This window comes from Oncorhynchus keta, chromosome 11 (assembly GCF_023373465.1).
Source record: "Oncorhynchus keta strain PuntledgeMale-10-30-2019 chromosome 11, Oket_V2, whole genome shotgun sequence".
In the NCBI taxonomy this organism is placed as follows: Eukaryota; Metazoa; Chordata; class Actinopteri; order Salmoniformes; family Salmonidae; genus Oncorhynchus; species Oncorhynchus keta.
The window spans coordinates 51064139-51083220 of NC_068431.1; the positions used below are offsets into that span (position 1 = coordinate 51064139).

Consider the following 19082-nt stretch of genomic DNA (forward strand, 5'->3'; position numbering starts at 1 on the left):
ATCTAGGCCTAATGCCTTTGAGACTTGATCCGAGGGAATGAACCTAACATTAATCCCATATGCCCCGGCAAAGGCTTTCAAGAGATTGGGATTTGCAGATGAGGATCAACCCTGACCAGCCTGTATCTATCCATCTGTGGGTTAGCTCTGTCCCTAGCTACACAGATGAGACGCTGGGTCTGACTTCATCCATAGAGATAGATAGATCTTTGTATCTTTGCTATTATGGCATCTGTTACAGCATGGGCAGTGCCATTAGGCTATCTCCATTTTAAAGTAGTAATTTACAAACCATAGGCAACCCAAATTAAATAAGAAGATAATGCTCTGATCATTGGCTGATTGCTCCCAACTCATTGGAATCCCCACCCAGTAGACTACTTTAAATGGTGAAAGCACCTAATGGCAATGTCCCTGCTAAAATAGGTTATATCAATCTAGATCAGCGATGGGCAACTCAGGGTCAGAGCTGGCCCTAGCCCTGTTGGGGGGCTCCCCCCACCTTGCGAACAAAACATTGTAGCGCCACCCCTTTGACAGCAGAGAGAATGTTTTAGAGGAAATTTCCTGCATATTTTTAGATCCAAACCCTTTCCATTCTCAAGAGCAGAGTTCTGCAACTGGTGACCTGCTGGTCGAATTTAGCCCACGGGTTGTTTTATTTTGGCCCCAAGTTTTCTGTACAAAACATTTTCTTTGTTGGACAAAAAAACACTGGAAAACAACTGGAAATCAGCTCCAAGTGATTTTAATTTTGGAAATCTCATCCCAAGTATTCCCACGCATAATACGATGTAATCGTATACAAGTGTAAACAAGGTTTGAAATCATTATGTTTAAGTCAAATAATATATATCTGTTTGGGCCTCTGTAATTATGTTCCGGGTCCCCTAAACATCCACTCAAGAAACATTTGGCTCGTGAATTTAGTTGATGAACCCTGCTCTAGAGTTTTCTATCTAATTTCTTACCCATTTATTTTTTTACTACTTTTTCTCCCCAATTTTGTGGTATCCAATTGGTAGTTACAGTCTTGTCTCATCGCTGCAACTCTCGTACAGACCCGGGAGAGGTGAAGGTCGAGAGCCGTGCGTCCTCCGAAACACAACCCAACCAAGCCAAGCAGCACTACTACTTCTTGACACAACGCTCACTTCCCACCCGGAAGCAAACCGCACTAATGTGTCAGAGGAAACACTGTACACCTGGTGACCGTGCCCACCACAGGAGTCGCTAGTGCACGATGGGGCAAGGATATCCCTGTCGGCCAAACCCTCCCCTAACGACACTGGGTCAATTGTGCGCCGCCCCATGGGTCTCCCGGTTGCGGTGGGCTGCAACAGAGCCTGGACTCAAACACAGAATCTCTTGGCGACTAATTTCCTACCAATTTCTTACTCAATTTATACAGCATATTGTGTTAACCAAGACATTTGCAGGTGTCAATCAAAGAGGAGATTGATGCCTAACACTAAACCTTCAACCAAAGAACAATATATCTCTGTTTTGGAAAATGTTGGTGATAGGGTATATTTCTAGCTGTATAGTCAATATGAATCATCCAGAGTCTTGATATTAAAGACAATAAATAGACAAAATGTACAATACATTTCCATGTCAGTTGAGAACTCTGGACATTAAATTGAACTACAATAATATACAAAATCAGTAATCATCTGAAATTGTAGAACACGTATACATTAACAGGGCCTTCAGGAAGTATTCACACCCCTTGACTTTTTCCATATTTTGCTTAAAAATTGATTAAATAGAGATGTTTTGTCACTGGCCTGCACACAATACCCCATAACGTAAAAGTGGAATTCTATTTTTAGAAAGAAAGAAAATGTCAATCTGAAATGTTTGGAGTGAAGAAGTATTCAACCCCTTTGTTAAAACTAAATACACAACATGACCACAAGTATGTGAACACCTGCTTGTCGAACATCTAATTTCAAAATCATGGGTATTAATATGGAGTTGGTCCCCCATTTGCTGCTATAACAGCCTCCACTCTTCTGGAAAGGCTTTTTACTAGATGTTGGAACATTGCTGTATGGACTTGCTTCCCATTCAGCCACAACAGCATTAGTGAGGTCGGGCACTGATATTGTGCGATTAGGCCTGGCTCGCAGTCAGCATTCCAATTCATCCCAAAGGTGTTTGATGGGGTTGAGGTCAGGGCTCTGTGCAGGTCAGTCAAGTTATTCCACACCAATCTCATAAAAACATTTCTGTATGGACTCGCGTTGTGCACAGGGCATTGTCATGCTGAAAAAATAAGGGCCTTCCCCAAACTGCTGCCATGAAGTTGGATGCACAGGATCGTCTAGAATGTCATTATATGCTGTAGCGGTAAGATTTCCCTTCACTGGAAAAAATAACCTCAGACCATTATTCTTCCCCCACCAAACTTTACAGTTGGCACTATGCATTGGGGCAGGTAGTGTTCTCCTGTCATCTGCCAAACCCAGATTCGTCCATCGGACTGCCAGATGGTGAAGCAGGATTTATCACTCCAGAGAACATTGCTCCAGAGTCCAATGGCGGCAAACTTTACACCACTCCAGCCGACGCTTGGCATTGTGCATGTTGATCTTAGGCTTGTGTGCAGCTGCCCAGCCATGGAAACTCTTTTCATGAAGGTCCCGATGAAGAGTTCTTGTGCTGACGTTGCTGACAGTTTTGAATTTGGTAGTTCAATAGCACATGGCCTACCACTTCACGGCTGAGTCGTTGTTGCTCCTAGAAGTTTCCACTTCACAATAGCAGCACTTACAGTTGACAGGGGAAGCTCTAGCAGGGCAGAAATGTGATGAACTGACTTGTTGGAAAGGTGACATCCTATGACTGTGCAACTTTGAAAGTCACTAAGCTCATCAGAAAGGCCATTCTACTGCAAATGTTTGTCTATGGAGATTGCATGGCTGTGTGCTTGATTTTATACACCTGTCAGCAACGGCGTGGCTGAACTAGCCAAATCCACTAATTTGAAGTGGTGTCCACAGACTTTTGTATATACTGTATAGCCTAAGTTCAGGAGTAATAATGTGCTTAACAAGTTACATAATAAGTTGCATGGACTCACTCTGAGTACAATAGTAGTGTTTATCTTGATTTTTTAATGACTACCCCACACATACAATTATCTCTAAAGCCCCACAACCACAAAGGCCAGGGAGGTTTTCCCATACGTACGAAGAAAGGCACCTACTGGTAAATGGGTAATTTTTTAAGCAGACATAGAATATCCCTTTGAGCATGTTGAAGTTATTCATTACACTTTGGATGATGTATCAATACACCGTCACTACAAAGATACAGGCGTCCTTCCTAACTTAGGTGCCGGAGAGGAAGGAAATTGCTCAGGGATTTCCCCATGAGGCCAATGGTGACTTTAAAACAGTTACAGAGTTTAATGGCTGTGATAGAAGAATACTGAAAATGGATCAACAACATTGCACAATACTAACCTTGTGGAAGACTGTACAGGCTAAAAATATGTTCGCAACAAGGCACTAAAGGAATATTGGAAATGTTATGTTTGGGGCAAATACAATACAACATATTGCTGAGTAGCACTCACTCCATATTTGCAAGCATAGTGGTGGCTGCATCATGTTATGGGTATGCTTGTAATCCTTAAGGACTGGGGAGTTTTACAGGATAAAAAACAAACGGAATAGAGCTGAGCACAGGCAAAATCCTGCAAAAGGTGACAAAGGGCTGTGAGACAAAGGTTTAGTCCTAGACACATGGAAAGTGGGATGTATGAGGGTACGGGGCAACAGAAGATGAACAGCAGAGGGGCCAAGGACTTTAGAGATGGGGAATGGACCAATAAAATGGGGGAAAAGTTGTCGAGACTCCACCTGGAGGGGCAGCTCACGGGTGGACAGCCATACCCTCTGTCCGGGCCGATAGCTGGAAGCCGGGGTACAGTGGTGATCCGTCTGTTGCTGATACCTGGAGGTGGTCTTAAGAAGAGAGGACACGGCTCTCTTCCAGGTACACCGACAGCGGTGGACGAACATCTGGGCAGAGGGTATGCTGACCTCTTCCTCTTGCTCAGGGAAGAGCGGGGCCTGGTAACCCAATGAACACTCGAAGGGCGAGAGTTGAGTGGTCAAGCAGGGAAGGTAGTTGTGGGCGTACTCCCCCCACACAAGTTGCTGGCTCCAGGTGGTGGGGTTGGCAGAGACGAGGCAGCTCCGATTGTCCGTTAGACTGTGGATGAAACCTCAGAGGACAGGCTGGCCGATGACCCAATGAGGGTGCAGAATGCCTTCCAAAACCTGGATGAGAACTGAGGACCCCGTTCAGAGACCATGTCGACCAGAAGTCCATGGATCCAGAAGATGTGCTGCACCATAAGCTGGGCCGTCTCCTTGGCTGAGGCGAACTTGGGAAGGGGAATGAAATGTGCAGCTTTGGAAAATCTATCCACTACAGTAAGGATGGTTTTGTTGGGAGACCAGTGACAAAGTCCAGGGAAATATGGGACAAGGGGCGATGAGGAACAGGGAGTGGTTGAAGGCGGCCAGCTGGAGCTTGTCGTCGAGTCTTGTTCTGTGCACACACAGTGCAGGCAGTGATGAATGCGGAGACTTACGTAACCATGGCTGACTACCACAAATGTTGGCGGATGAAACCCAGGGTCCGACGGAAGCCGGGATGATAGGTGAGTTCAGAGGAATGGGCCCATTCCAGGACCGGGGACCGGGCTGAATCTGGGACGAACATCCGGTTACAAACATCCGGCTCCACCTTCGCGAACCCAGCTCTCAATACCCCAGACTAGTGTAGCTGCTAGACAGGAGGTAGGGAGGATGGTCTCAGGGTTAGCTGGTGTAGTAGCGGAATTATACGGGCTTCACATTCTTGGACCCAGGTGTGGTAAGCGATGGTAAAATTGAATCGAGTCAATAACAGAGCCCAACGAGCGTGCCTTGAGTTGAGGCACTCAGCGGTGCGGAGATATTCTAAATTCGTATGTTCGGTCCACATCAAGCCAGTGCAACAACTCCTCCAGCACCATCTTGACCGCAAGCGCCATCTTGACCATTCTCCGATTTTCCACATCATAGTTCCAGCGGATTTGAGATGATGGGAGAGGAAACCGCAGGGATGCAGCTTTTGGTCCTGGACAGAACACTAGGACAGGGCGGCACGCCCGTTCAGCAGCTGGGGACCACGTGAACGGAACTTTGGGAGAGGTGAGTGCAGAGAGGGGGAGGCCAGGGTGCTGTAGCCCCGAATAAAGCGTTGGTAGAAATGAGCAAATTCCAGGAAAAGTTGCAGCTGCACTCTGGATGTGGGTTGGGGCCACCACTCTCACCTTGTCAGGATCCATCTGAATGTTCCCTGCAGCGATAACGTATCCAAAATAGGAGATAGTAGAATGATGGAACTCACATTTCTCCGCTTTAACAAATAACTGGTTCTCCAGGAGGAGCTGGAGAACTTGTCTGACATGGAGAACATGCTCTTGAGCCGACTGAGAAAAGACAAGGATGTCATCAAGATAGACAAACACAAACCGGTTCAACATGTCACGGAGCACATCATTGACCAGAGCCTGGAACACTGCGGGAGTGTTGGTCAGACCAAACAGTATAACCAGGTACTCGTAGTGTCCACTAGCCATGTTGAAGGCTGTCTTCCACTCATCTCCTTCCTGTATCGAAACCAGGTGGTAGGCGTTCCGAAGGTTAAACTTCAAAAAGATGGTTGTCCCCTGGAGAGGCTCGAAAGATGAGGAGATGAGTGGTAGCAGGTAACGATTTTTACAGGGATGTCATTGAGGCCCCGGTAGTCGATACACGGGAGCAGGGTTTTGTCCTTCGTTTCCACAAAGAATAACCCTGCGCCGGCAGAGGAGGCAGAAGGACGCAGCTAGAGAGTCCTCAATGCATACCTCCATGGTCGTGGTCCCCATGGTGGTGTGGTGCACGGGGGGAGGTTAATAGCATAATCGTAGGGTCAACGGGGAGGAAGGGATGTGGTGCAAGCCTTGTTGAAAACCTCCAGGAGGTCCTGGTACTCGGTGGGAACAGCGGAAAGATCCGAGGCTTTCCCCAAGCCTGCAGAAGGACGTTACAGGGCAGGCTGCACCCCCTTAAGGCAATGTGCATGGCAGAACGGGCTCCAACCCAGGATAGAATCTATAGCCCAGTCGATCAGGGGGTTGTGCCTCTGGAGCCATGAAAATCTCAAAACCAAAGGTGTATGAGGAGATGAAATTAGTAGAAACTGTAAGGACTCACAGTGATTACCTGACACTCTCAGGTTAATGGGATGAGTGACCCTGCCAATGGAGCATCCATCCAAAGCTCTTGCATCCATGGGAATGGAGAGGAGTTGAGTAGAGATACCCAGATCAGATACCAGGGTAGCGTCCATGAAGCTCTCATCAGCCCCAGAGTCAATGAGCACCCGGGGAGATTTTGACCGGTCACCCCACAGCAGGATAGCATGGAGAGGAGTATGACTAATGGGGGTTTGGAGACTCCCTGTATGGTCCACCAGTGTAAACGTACCTACTGATAAGCCTGGTCTTTTACTGGACAGGTGGCTATGTAATGTCCTGTATGACCCCAATACAGGCAACTGTTGGAGCTCAGCCTGCGTAAATGTACACAAGGAGACAATCTAGCCCCGCCCAGTTGCATGGGCTCAGGAGGAGATGAGTCACCAGTCCCAGATGATCCCTGAGGGTACTCGGGTGATTTTGGATTCTCTCGGGAATGCAGACATCGGGGACTTCCGGGGTTCTTCGGAGGCAAGGCAGGAACCGTGGACAAGCGAGTGTGGCTGAGAACAGACAGGCAGAAAAGTCGGAACCGGAAGACTAGAAAACTTGAGAACTGGTAACACAAGGAAAAACTTGCTGGGACGACTTGACGAGACAAGACGAACTGGCAACAGACAGACAGAATACGCAGGTAAATACACAGGGGATAACAGGGAAAATAGGAGACACGTGGTGGGGGGTGGACACAAGCACAAGAAAGGGGAAACAGAGCAGGGTGTTACATCCACCAGACACTGGGAAACAAATGCACCTTTCAGCAGGACAATAACCTAACACACAAGGCCAAATCTACACTGGAGTTGCTTTAACAAAACAACATTGAATGTTCCTGAGTGGCTTAGTTACAGTTTTGACTTAAATCGGCTTGAAAATCCATGGCAAGACTTGTTCAACAACCAACTTGACAGAGCGGAAATAATTGTTCAAAAATGTGCAAATATTGTACAATAAATATTGTGCAAAGCTCTTAAAGACTTACCCAGAAAGTCTCACAGCTGTAATTGTTGCCAAACCTGATTCTAACATGCATTGAAGAGGTGTGAATACTTATGTAAATTAGATATTTCTGTATTTCATTTTCAATAAATTAGCAAACATTTCTAAAAACATGTTTTCACTTTGTCATTACTGGATAGAGTGTTTGTTGATGGGTGAGAAAAAATGTCTATAATCCTTTTTGAATTCAGGCTGTAACACAACAAAATGTGGAATAAGTCAAGGGGTACGAATACACAGTAAAACGCTCTGTCTCAATAATTAACATGGTGTAATACAGCCCCATGCTGTACAACCTCAACCTCCAACCATATGGTTGAAGGTTGAGATTGTACCGGTTGAAAGTTGAGATTGTACAGCATGAGCCTGTATTCCACCATGTTAATTATTGAGACAGAGCGTTTTACTAATGATGCTCACATTATGCGGTTGTTTAAGCTCCCACACATGAAGGCACTTATAGGCGTCTCTCTAGATAAGAGCATCTGCTAATTTACTCCAATGGAAATGTATTTGGAAAGAAGGCCTATCTCTCTTCTCCTACAAGTTATTATCTCTCTCTCTCTCTCTCTCTCTCTCTCTCTCTCTCTCTCTCTCTCTCTCTCTCTCTCTCTCTCTCTCTCTCTCTCTCTCTCTCTCTCTCTCTCTCTCTCTCTCTCTCTCTCTCTCTCTCTCTCTCTCTCTCTCTCTCTCTCTCTCTCTCTCTCTCTCTCTCTCTCTCTCTCTCTCTCTCTCTCTCTCTCTCTCTCTATGTGACAATCATTCTTGCAATCCCTGCATTCACTGAATCTCCTCTTATTCTCCTCTTATCCAGGGAGAAGATAATGGGAATCATTTTCTCATCATGCTCTCCCCTCCTTCCTTCTCATCCCCAGCTTTCTGAGGAGATGTTCTCCCACCCAGCAGACTGTGAATGCTCAACCTTGTCCATGCTTGACAGAAATGCTTTCACTCCAGGCAGAACAACAGAAGGCAGCAGCAGGAACAAAGCTGTGTGGTTTACGCGTGACCTGTAACAGAAGTGATTCACTCACAAAGCCCTGGGCCGGGTCATCTGCTGGAGTTAGAGGAGGGGACTAGGGTGGAACCTTGTTGTTGTATCCCCCCTTACAGTAGAGTGCATACATTTTTCATACTGGTCCCCCATGGGAGTTGAATCCACAACCCTGGCATTGTAAGCATCATGCCCTACCATCTGAGCCACTGGATGGAAGAGGGGGGGGGGGGTACTTTGTTTTTAATCTATTCCCTATGGGTGTCTGCAGGTTCACAGTGGCCTTAATGCGTTAGTGGCTCAATGGGTTGTGCTTGACAAATGGGGTTATGAAGGAATCATCAATGACAAATGCAGTGCTTAAGGTATCTATTTTCCCTTTCTTCTTTCTATATGTGACATGGTTTGCACTAAACTAGGGTCTGGTCACTTGGCCATGGTGTGTAATACATTAACCTGTGGCTATAACTAAAGCGTTGTCGAACATTCCTCTATTCTGTCTTATCCTCATTCATTGTTGGGTCATAGCATATCTTCCAAGCGTTGCCATTATTTTCATGATTGTACACCAGGGGGATATATATTCAAGCTGAAGCAATAGAAAGATACATTATTCCATAATAAAGTGAATTATTGACATCTTAATATCTTTGGGGCTTGACTAGGTACGTTGGTGGATTGAAATGGCTGTATATGGAATTGTTGACTGCGTTAAATATGACAGTTTGGTAAGTATTTGTGTGTATGCACATGTGTTTATATGCGTTTGTGCTCATTTATGTCCTTTTCCATATGTGTGCGCTGTTTGAACGCCAGCGTGTGTAGCTGCCTCCTCTCCTGCCTGTCTGTCTATGAAGTGTGCACTTGGAGAGGATGGGGATGCAGTTGCCATGACAATGGGGCTGTGTATTCAGGAGTGCAGGCAGAGCTGCTATTGGAGGAACCAAGCGAAGCGGGCGGGTGAAATGCTGGAGCGAACCTGTCAGCCAGCATCCCCCATTCACTTCCACTCGGTAGATCAGGAAGGTGATAGAGACGCTTGGCTCTCATCAAGGCTTCCAACCATCTTCCACAAAACATTTGATTAAAGGCAAGGACCACCTGAAACCCACCACCTCAGATCCAGCATGGCCACCATTACCTGCACCCGCTTCACTGAGGAATTCCAGATGTTTGAGGAACTGGGCAAGTAAGTTCCACTGGAGATTTTATCTTTTTTTTACTAATCCAAAGTGGTATTTGGAATTGCATTTCAGGCCTGTGTGACAATGAAAGATGACCCCTGTTCAGTTTGAGTCAGAGGCATATGTTTACAGCCAGTGAGGGAGGCAGGGTTGATTAAATATCTGGTGGCAGAAATGAATAACATTAGACTTCTGAGGAATCCCTTTATGGTAGGAGAGGGGAAAGGTCTTTTTAGCTGATGAAATGTAATTTTTATGAGATAAGGGGAGAGAAAGAATAAAAAGAATGGTGAAGAGATGAAATAGAGGAGTGAGAGAGAGAGTGGCTTGGTGCTGAGAGTTTAAGAGGGAACAGGTGGCAGTGGCAAGTCAGGGAGAAAGGTCTCACTTCTGATGGAGCAATGTGAAACGAGAGACATTTCCCACCTGAGAATTATTTCAGAACTCTTGACAAATTCAATTTTGCTCAATGGAGTGCGTCTGGAGAGAGGAGCATCATCAATCAGAAGACAAAACCCGTAGGTAGCTAACTGTTAACACAGGAAGCTGGATGATGTCACTGAGTGTCTTATTGGAAATTCAGCGGAATGAGGCGAGAAGATGAGACTTTAATATTTTATATCGGTGCTCAGTGGTTCACTTTCATCCTCTATAGGAAACACACGAAACACACATTCTCCTTCTTTCCCATGATCTGCTGCTACGAGACGCCGCAATAATGTCGATCGTCTGATAAGTTCTCAAAGAATTCACACCAGGTCAAAGAACTTTGAATTGTTCACTACCAATCGAGATAGAAAAGAGGACACATTGAAGTTGTAAAATTCTCTGTGTATTGTGTTAATAAAATATAATGTTATTTGTCACATGCGTTTAATACAACAGGTAGACCTTACCCTGAAATGCTTACTTACAAACCCTTAGCCAACAAGTAAATTATTGATGGTGCTATATGAAATGCTTGATGGTGCTACTTGAAATGCTTGATGGTGCTGCTTGAAATGCTTGATGGTGCTATATGTAATGATTGATGGTGCTATATGAAATGCTTGATGGTGCTACTTGAAATGCTTGATGGTGCTATATGAAATTATTGATGGTGCTATATGAAATGCTTGATGGTGCTGCTTGAAATGCTTGATGGTGCTATATGTAATGATTGATGGTGCTATATGAAATGCTTGATGGTGCTATATGTAATGATTGATGGTGCTATATGAAATTATTGATGGTGCTATATGTAATGATTGATGGTGCTATATGTAATGATTGATGGTGCTATATGTAATGATTGATGGTGCTATATGTAATGCTTGATGGTGCTGCTTGAAATGCTTGATGGTGCTATATGTAATGATTGATGGTGCTATATGAAATGCTTGATGGTGCTATATGTAATGATTGATGGTGCTATATGAAATGCTTGATGGTGCTATATGTAATGATTGATGGTGCTATATGAAATGCTTGATGGTGCTATATGTAATGATTGATGGTGCTATATGTAATGATTGATGGTGCTATATGTAATGATTGATGGTGCTATATGTAATGATTGATGGTGCTGTATAAAATGCTTGATGGTGCTATATGTAATGATTGATGGTGCTATATGAAATGCTTGATGGTGCTATATGTAATGATTGATGGTGCTATATGTAATGATTGATGGTGCTATATGTAATGATTGATGGTGCTATATGAAATGCTTGATGGTGCTATATGTAATGATTGATGGTGCTATATGTAATGATTGATGGTGCTATATGTAATGATTGATGGTGCTATATGTAATGATTGATGGTGCTGTATAAAATGCTTGATGGTGCTATATGTAATGATTGATGGTGCTATATGTAATGATTGATGGTGCTATATGAAATGCTTGATGGTGCTATATGTAATGATTGATGGTGCTATATGTAATGATTGATGGTGCTATATGTAATGATTGATGGTGCTATATAAAATGCTTGATGGTGCTATATGTAATGATTGATGGTGCTATATGAAATGCTTGATGGTTCTACTTGAAATGCTTGATGGTGATATATGTAATGCTTGATGGTGCTATATGAAATGCTTGATGGTGCTATTTGTAATAATTGATGGTGGTATATGAAATTATTGATGGTGCTATATGAACTGCTTGATGGTGCTACTTGAAATGCTTGATGGTGCTATATGTAATGCTTGATGGTGCTGCTTGAAATGCTTGATGGTGCTGTATGCAATGATTGATGGTGCTATATGAAATGCTTGATGGTGCTACTTGAAATGCTTGATGGTGCTATATGTAATGATTGATGGTGCTATATGTAATGATTGATGGTGCTATATGTAATGATTGATGGTGCTATATGGAAAGCTTGATGGTGCTATATGTAATGATTGATGGTGCTACTTGAAATGCTTGATGGTGCTATATGAAATGCTTGATGGTGCTATATGAAATGCTTGATGGTGCTATATGAAATGCTTGATGGTGCTATATGAAATGCTTGATGGTGCTATATGTAAGGATTGATGGTGCTATATGAAATGCTTGATGTGCCCCTTGTGTTTAAAGCATTGTAATGTGCTCAACCATCTGAGAATTGTGACACATCTACAGAAAGGGTCCCCACCCACACTGCTACTCCCCCCTCTCTCTCGCGCGCGCTTGCTCACTAGCACGCGCGCACACACACACACACACACACACACACACACACACACACACACACAGACACACACACACACACACACACACACACACACACACACACACACACACAGACACACACACACACACACACACACACACACACACACACACACACACACACACACACACACACACACACACACACACACACACACACACACACAGGCAGCCAAAGATGCTTACATAATTTCATTTGGGGGTGGCAATCCAATAGTTTGACATGGACATATTTCATAATACATACAGTACTATATATACACTACTGTTCAAAAGTTTGGGGTCACTTAGAAACGTCATTGTTTTTGAAAGAAAAGCACATTGTCTGGCCATTAAAATAACATCAAATTGATCAGAAATACAGTGTAGACATTGTTAATGTTGTAAATAACTATTGCAGCTGGAAACAGCAGATTTTTAATAGAATATCTACATGGACGTACAGAGGCCCATTATGAGCAACCATCACTCCTGTGTTCCAATAGAACGTTGTGTTAGCTAATTCGAAGTTTATAAATTTTAAAAGGCTAAGGATCATTAGAAAACCATTTTGCAATTATGTTAGCACAGCTGAAAACTGTTGTTCTGATTAAAGAAGCAATAAAACTGGCCTTCTTTAGACTAGTTGAGTATCTAGAACATCAGCATTTGTGGGTTCAAATACAGGCTCAAAATGGCCAGAAACAAAGAATTTCTTCTGAAACTTCTTCTGAGATTCTTATTCTAAGAAATGAAACCTATTCCATGCGAGAAATTGCAAAGAAACTGAAGATCTTGTACAATGCTGTGTACTACTCCCTTCACATAACAGCGCAAACTGGCTCTAACCAGAATAGAGAGAGGAGTGGGAGGCCCCGGTGCACAACTGAGCAAGAGGACAAGTACATTAGAGGGTCTAGTTTGAGAAACAGACGCCTCACAAGTCCTCAACTGGCAGCTTCATTAAATAGTACCCGCAAAACACCAGTCTCAACGTCAACAGTGAAGAGGCATTTGTGAGACGCAGAAAAAATGAAAAGATACTGGAGGAGTGCTTGGCGCCATCTGTCAAGCATGGTGGAGGCAGTGTGATGGTCTGAGGGTGCTTTGGTGGTGGTGAAGTGAGAGATTTGTTCAGGATTAAGTGGATCTTGAAGAAGGAAGGCTATCACTCCATTTTGCAACACCATGCCATACCCTGTGGACGGCGCTTAATTGGAGCCAATTTCCTCCTACAACAGGACAATGACCCAAAGTACAGCTCCAAACTATGCAATAACTGTTTAGGGATGAAGCAGTCTGCTGGTATTCAGTCTGTAATGGAGTGTCCAGCACAGTCACCGGATCTCAACCCTATTGAGCTGTTGTGGGAGCAGCTTGACCGTATGGTATCTAAGAAGTACCCATCAAGCCAATCCAACTTGTGGGAGGTGCTTCAGGAGGCATGGGGTGAAATCTCTCCAGATTATCTTAACAAATTGACTACTAGAATGCCAAAGGTCTGCAAGTCTGTAATTGCTGCAAATGGAGGATTCTTTGGCGAAAGCAAAGTTTAAAGGACACAATTATTATTTCAATAAAAACATCATTATGTATGACCATGTCAATGTCTTGACTATATTTCCTATTCATTTTGCTACTAATTTCAGGTATGTTTTCATGGAAAACAAAGACATTTCTAACTGACATCACACTTTTGAACGGTAGTGTATATATATATTTTTTTGTTAACGCTAAACTCTCACAGGTGATGGTTGTGCTGCACACACATCGATGTCTGATGAATTAGCTGACATTTTAACATCAATTTTCCGGATCAGAACAGATCTGAACAATGAAAGTGGCAACGATGATTACGGCACTGGATGATCTACGGCCGTGTCCCTTCTGTTTCCGACCTACCCTGGCCTTTTTCCTGATGTGTACTGACAGTAGTACTGAGGAAATAAACAATGTTACAGTGGCCAGGGTGAAGCCCTGTCTCAATCTGGATCCATTATGGTAGGCAGCACACAATCAAGTTCATGTGTCGTTTCGAGACTCACAAGCAATTCCTAACACAGTAACTCAATTAACCAATCCTTCCAGAGCAGAGGCACAGGATTACCATAAGGAAGTGCTGCTGAGAGAAAGAGAGAGAGAGAGAGAGAGAGAGAGACGATGCTATCTGTTTCATCTGGTTTGGGCAGAATGAACTGTCCCCCCCCCCACACACACACACACAGCCGATCCACAGGGCTCCTTTGATCTACTTGCTACTTGAGCTACGCACACAGAAGGAAAAGGCCACAATGGTTGAATAAAAGAGACGGCAGATTAGGTTTGGTTTGGAACAGAAGCTTGGGATAGCACTGACCTCGTGTCTCTGTCTTCAGTTTGAAAGGTGGTGGCGTCTCAGTCATGGGGATTGAGTGTTCTTAAACTCCAACCTGATCTGTCTGGGATCATCGGCCAATGCCTGATTTTGTTGCAATCATGCTATTGTACAGCTCAAAAGTGTTTCGTGCCTACTGGCAAGATGCCAGTTCAAATATCAACCACAGTATTTGTCAGATTTTCCTAAAAGAATGCCCACAGTGCAATTGTCAGGGAATGTATTTTTCCGGTCAGACTGTGAATGAGTGCTATAGCCTCGGTCTGCATTTAGCTGGCAGTTTAACTTTGACCATGAAACAAATGAGATATTAGCCATTTTTAGGTGCAAAAACATTACGTTCAAATGAATTGGAAAAGGAAATTAATATTCACCATAACTGTGCAGTTCAATATGCATTTTTGTCTCCTGCTTTTTCCCAGGGGAGCTTTTTCTGTGGTACGCAGATGCCTCAAGGTCCTCTCAGGGCAAGAGTATGCTGCTAAGATCATCAACACCAAGAAGCTCTCTGCCAGGGGTAAGTCTTTCTTATCACACTCCAACTCCCCTAAATATGTTTTAACAGTCCTTATGGCGATTATTGCATTGTTGGGTTTTCAGTTTGCAAGAAAAGCATTTCATTGTACTTGTGCATGTGACATTAAAACTTGACACTTGAAACTCATTTCATCCTCAGTTTTGCCAGAATCCTTTGTTGGGTACTGACTGACCTGGAAAACGCTGCTGGCTCACATTTCTAAAATGGTTTGAACTGGCTGGATATCTGACTGTGGGTTTTTCACAGTTTGATTGGCACATTCATATTTCAGTCCCCCCCCCCTATTATGGTTCATAATAGTTCATAATAGTTCATAATGGTTCATAATGGTTCATAATAGTTAATAATAGTTCATAATGGTTCATAATGGTTCATAATGGTTAATAATAGTTAATAATAGTTAATAATGGTTCATAATGGTTCATAGTGGTTCATAATGGTTCATAATGGTTCATAATAGTTAATAATGGTTCATAATGGTTCGTAATAGTTAATAATAGTTCATAATAGTTAATACTGGTTCATAATGGTTCATAATAGTTCATAATGGTTCATAATGGTTCGTAATAGTTCATAATAGTTCATAATAGTTCATACTGGTTCATAATGGTTCATAATAGTTAATAATGGTCAGTGGCACCAAGGTGCCTCAAAGCTGGAATCCTTAATCATGAAACTGCCACGTCCGTTTGGGGTATTACAACAACAAAACAGTTACTGCAAACAACGAACACTGTTTTCTTCCCGATGACATCATTGCACGTGCGATAGAACAGCAGAATATGTCCTGCTCTTTTTTTGTGACCAAACTGCTTGACGCTCCTCACCTCCGTTTCGTCTAACTAAACAATAACAATAACAAAGTGGCTGAGGGAGGACAGTGGTTCTGTTTCCCCTAAACGCGGATTCCGCCTTTAACGTTAATTAACAGGCTGGCATAAACCAAGGCCTTCTGAGGGACCACACAGCAGCCAAAGTATTCTTCTTTTCATTAAAAAAATAAATAATCTGATTTCGAGGTGCTGTTGAGATGAAAAACCTTTTCTGTGTCTAAAATGGCATCCTATTCACTACTTTTGACCAGGGCCCATAGGGCCCTATACAGGAAATAGGATGCCATTTCGGATGCAGCCCTACTGTCTGTTAGGAGTGTGGGAGGAACCAGAATGCCCCAAGGGTACGCTAGTTATCAGCAACTCACACCTCCTACACAATGTTTAGTTGATAAACGGTTCATCAACGTATGTACCTCATCACATAAAACAGTCAATGACATATCTTGTATAAAAACTATCGATAATGTTCACATGCATGGCACACACGCCCACACGCACTCACTCAAGTCAAACCCTAACTCATTCGAGACCTATCATGTCTCCTTGGGGAACACTGTAAGGCAGTCAGAAAGTGGACGTCTGTCATAATGCATCCACTTGCATTCATTTTGCGTTGGGCTGAGCTGAATTGGCCTTCAGGGGCTGAGCCTGAGCCTGAGCCTGAGCCTGAGCCTGAGCCTGAGCCTGAGCCTGAGCGGCAGCAGCGGTTGAGTGGTGCCACTCGATTGAAACGTGTTGACATCTCTGCTACAAGGAGACTGCGAAAGAGTACACAAGTAGCACAGAGGAATGGCCCGGGGAGTATGCGGGAATTCGTTTATGCAAATTAAACAGTTGCATAATCTTACTGCCACCTATAGTCTCTTGACCTGGTGAGCCGGTATTTGGGTTTATACTTACAGTAGCTACAGCACAGCATGAGCACTAATGAGGGAAATCCGTGGAGGTGGTGGTAGACTTACATTGTCAAGCGCCATATAGTGGCCCTTGGCTGTTAGGCTGCTCAATCAATTCAAAGGCGGTATTGTGTGAAATACATGTGAGATTTGGGTGAATCTCCTTTTTACGAGCATGTTACAGAGTGGTGGAGTGCAGGGAGCATGACTCCTCATTGAACTAACCCATGTAGCTGCACTGTATCACTGAGCTGCTGGCTGGCAGACAGGCGGAGGAAAGTGCGCTGAACCGGAGGAGTGCACCAGAGAAAGAGACAAAAGACAAGCAGAGCTATTCATAAAATATTTCCTCTCCCCCTCTCTGTCGGCCTATTGAGAGAAAGAGAGAGAGAGAGAGAGAGAGTGTGAGAGAGGTATCTTGTATTAACCGGATGGAGGATATTCTAGCCTGAGGTAACTTCTTACTTCTGAGAATGTAATGAAAAATAAATAGGCGATGGAAATTTCCTCCACTTTGCGTCTATCTCTTCACTTAGATCTGTACTGTACCTACAGTTCTATGTGATATATTTCACTTTGCATCACGACATTTCATTATCCATGAGCTTTTTTACATTTTTTTTACTTGGAAAACAAAACATGTAAAAATCTACACTGTTTACATTGCTAACAGCCAGATTAAATTCAAACATCATGGCCGTGTATTGTAAACTGTTCACCTTAATTTGGGTATTTCATGGTCAGATTAACAGAGGAATGTGCTTGTTTTTCATAAATGTATTTCTGTATTTTTGGGGGTTTCCTATGCTCCACCTTGATTGAAGTATTTATGTCTATAACTTTTGATGTCTAATTGCTGCTGAGCTCCCTTGCAAAAGAGACTTCGGTATCAGTGGGACTCCAAGCAAAAATTAAAATGACCATACAAATAGAAAAATTACGTAATCATCGTCAGGATTCCTGAACAGATCACGGCAGCAAGCCCTGAACTCTTGTGACCCCGGCCAAAACATAAAGTCAATTCAGAGTTGACAAGGTCATCATCAGTAAGAGAGAAGTCACTGTGTAGCACAGCCACGCACACCCACTCACTGCCTGTGTGTCGACACACAGGACAATGTTGCCTGAGGAGGCATGAAAGCCTCAGCGGCTCCTTTGTATGGCAGCAACTCTCATCTGAAGTCGTTAGGCTGTGCCAGACTGGCAGGGAATGGAAGCACAGCCACGATGACAAGTGCAATCTGACAATCTCCCCTAAACATTCCGACAGGCCCAGGTTCACTCCTCTCATACAGGGGGCAAGCGCCAATCCAGTTTTAATTAGCTAGATACAATATAAGCAGAATCGGCTGGTTTGAGCGTGTTATTGGGTCCTCATCCCCTGGTTAACGATTGATTCTAAAAAGACAGCTTCCTTGGCCCCCTCACCTCAGCTGTGAAGCCCACTGCCTGACAGTGACGGTCAGTTTTCTTGAGCATGGCCTTATTTCTATTACAGCATGTTGGATGACTATCATTCATATTCTGTTCATCCAGTTCAATCTAACAGCGATAGATTTAGGCTGCTACATGATACTCCATTTTCCCTATACCCATCATGAGGTTGCTGCAACCTAGCCTATGAATGACAGTTTACAACGTAGGTGCACACAGGTTGAGAGACAAATTTGAGGTGACAGACAGTGACATACAGACAGACAGTGACATTCAATACAGCCTTGCACACTCTTGCCTCCATCTAGCTGATATAGGGTATGCTCATTAGTCCAACAGTTGTAAATGAGAGTTTATATTGGACAAAATCAGGTATGTTTATCCCCGTTTTCCTCACGTTTCAGAAACGTTTTCAACAGAATCAGCGGAATGAATACACAGTTAATTTTCATAGCAACCACGTTGTATCCCTTCATTCATCTATGCACCTTCCTCCTCTCACCTTTTCCCTTCACTTGTGGACTTCAATGTATGTGACCAGGCAAAAAAATCACTCCAAGCCAAACCGCTACATACAGTCTACATCGTTGTCACCATATTAACTAACGTAACATCATAGTCAGCATAGCTAATAGAACTAACGCGTTAGTAAACCCTCTACAATCATGGATCAGTAAGCAGTTACATCGGTGGGCCCCAGTGGCAATAAATTAGTAAATCCAAAAACTTACCTTGATAGGGAAGAGTTCCAGTGTTGTGTTAGAAAGTCACAGATAGCTAGCTAACATAGCATTTCTCTGTTTGAGCAGGGTGTTTGCTAGCTAAGTAACATTA

The 19082-nt window shown here is 43.6% G+C and overlaps 1 protein-coding gene across 2 annotated transcripts in view; it reads left to right on the forward strand.

Moving 5' to 3' along the window:
- Positions 1-9019: 9019 nt before the first annotated feature.
- The window catches only part of LOC118389729 (calcium/calmodulin-dependent protein kinase type II subunit alpha), a 73116-nt gene continuing 63053 nt past the window's right edge, over positions 9020-19082 (forward strand). The window contains exons 1-2 of one of the 2 annotated variants that reach the window (XM_052457435.1): positions 9020-9492; positions 14967-15061. In XM_052457435.1, coding sequence (XP_052313395.1) covers positions 9431-9492; positions 14967-15061 — 157 coding nt within the window. In that variant the 5' untranslated portion in view covers positions 9020-9430. The remainder of the gene's footprint in view (positions 9493-14966; positions 15062-19082) is intronic. The other variant, XM_052457434.1, reaches the window with a different exon arrangement.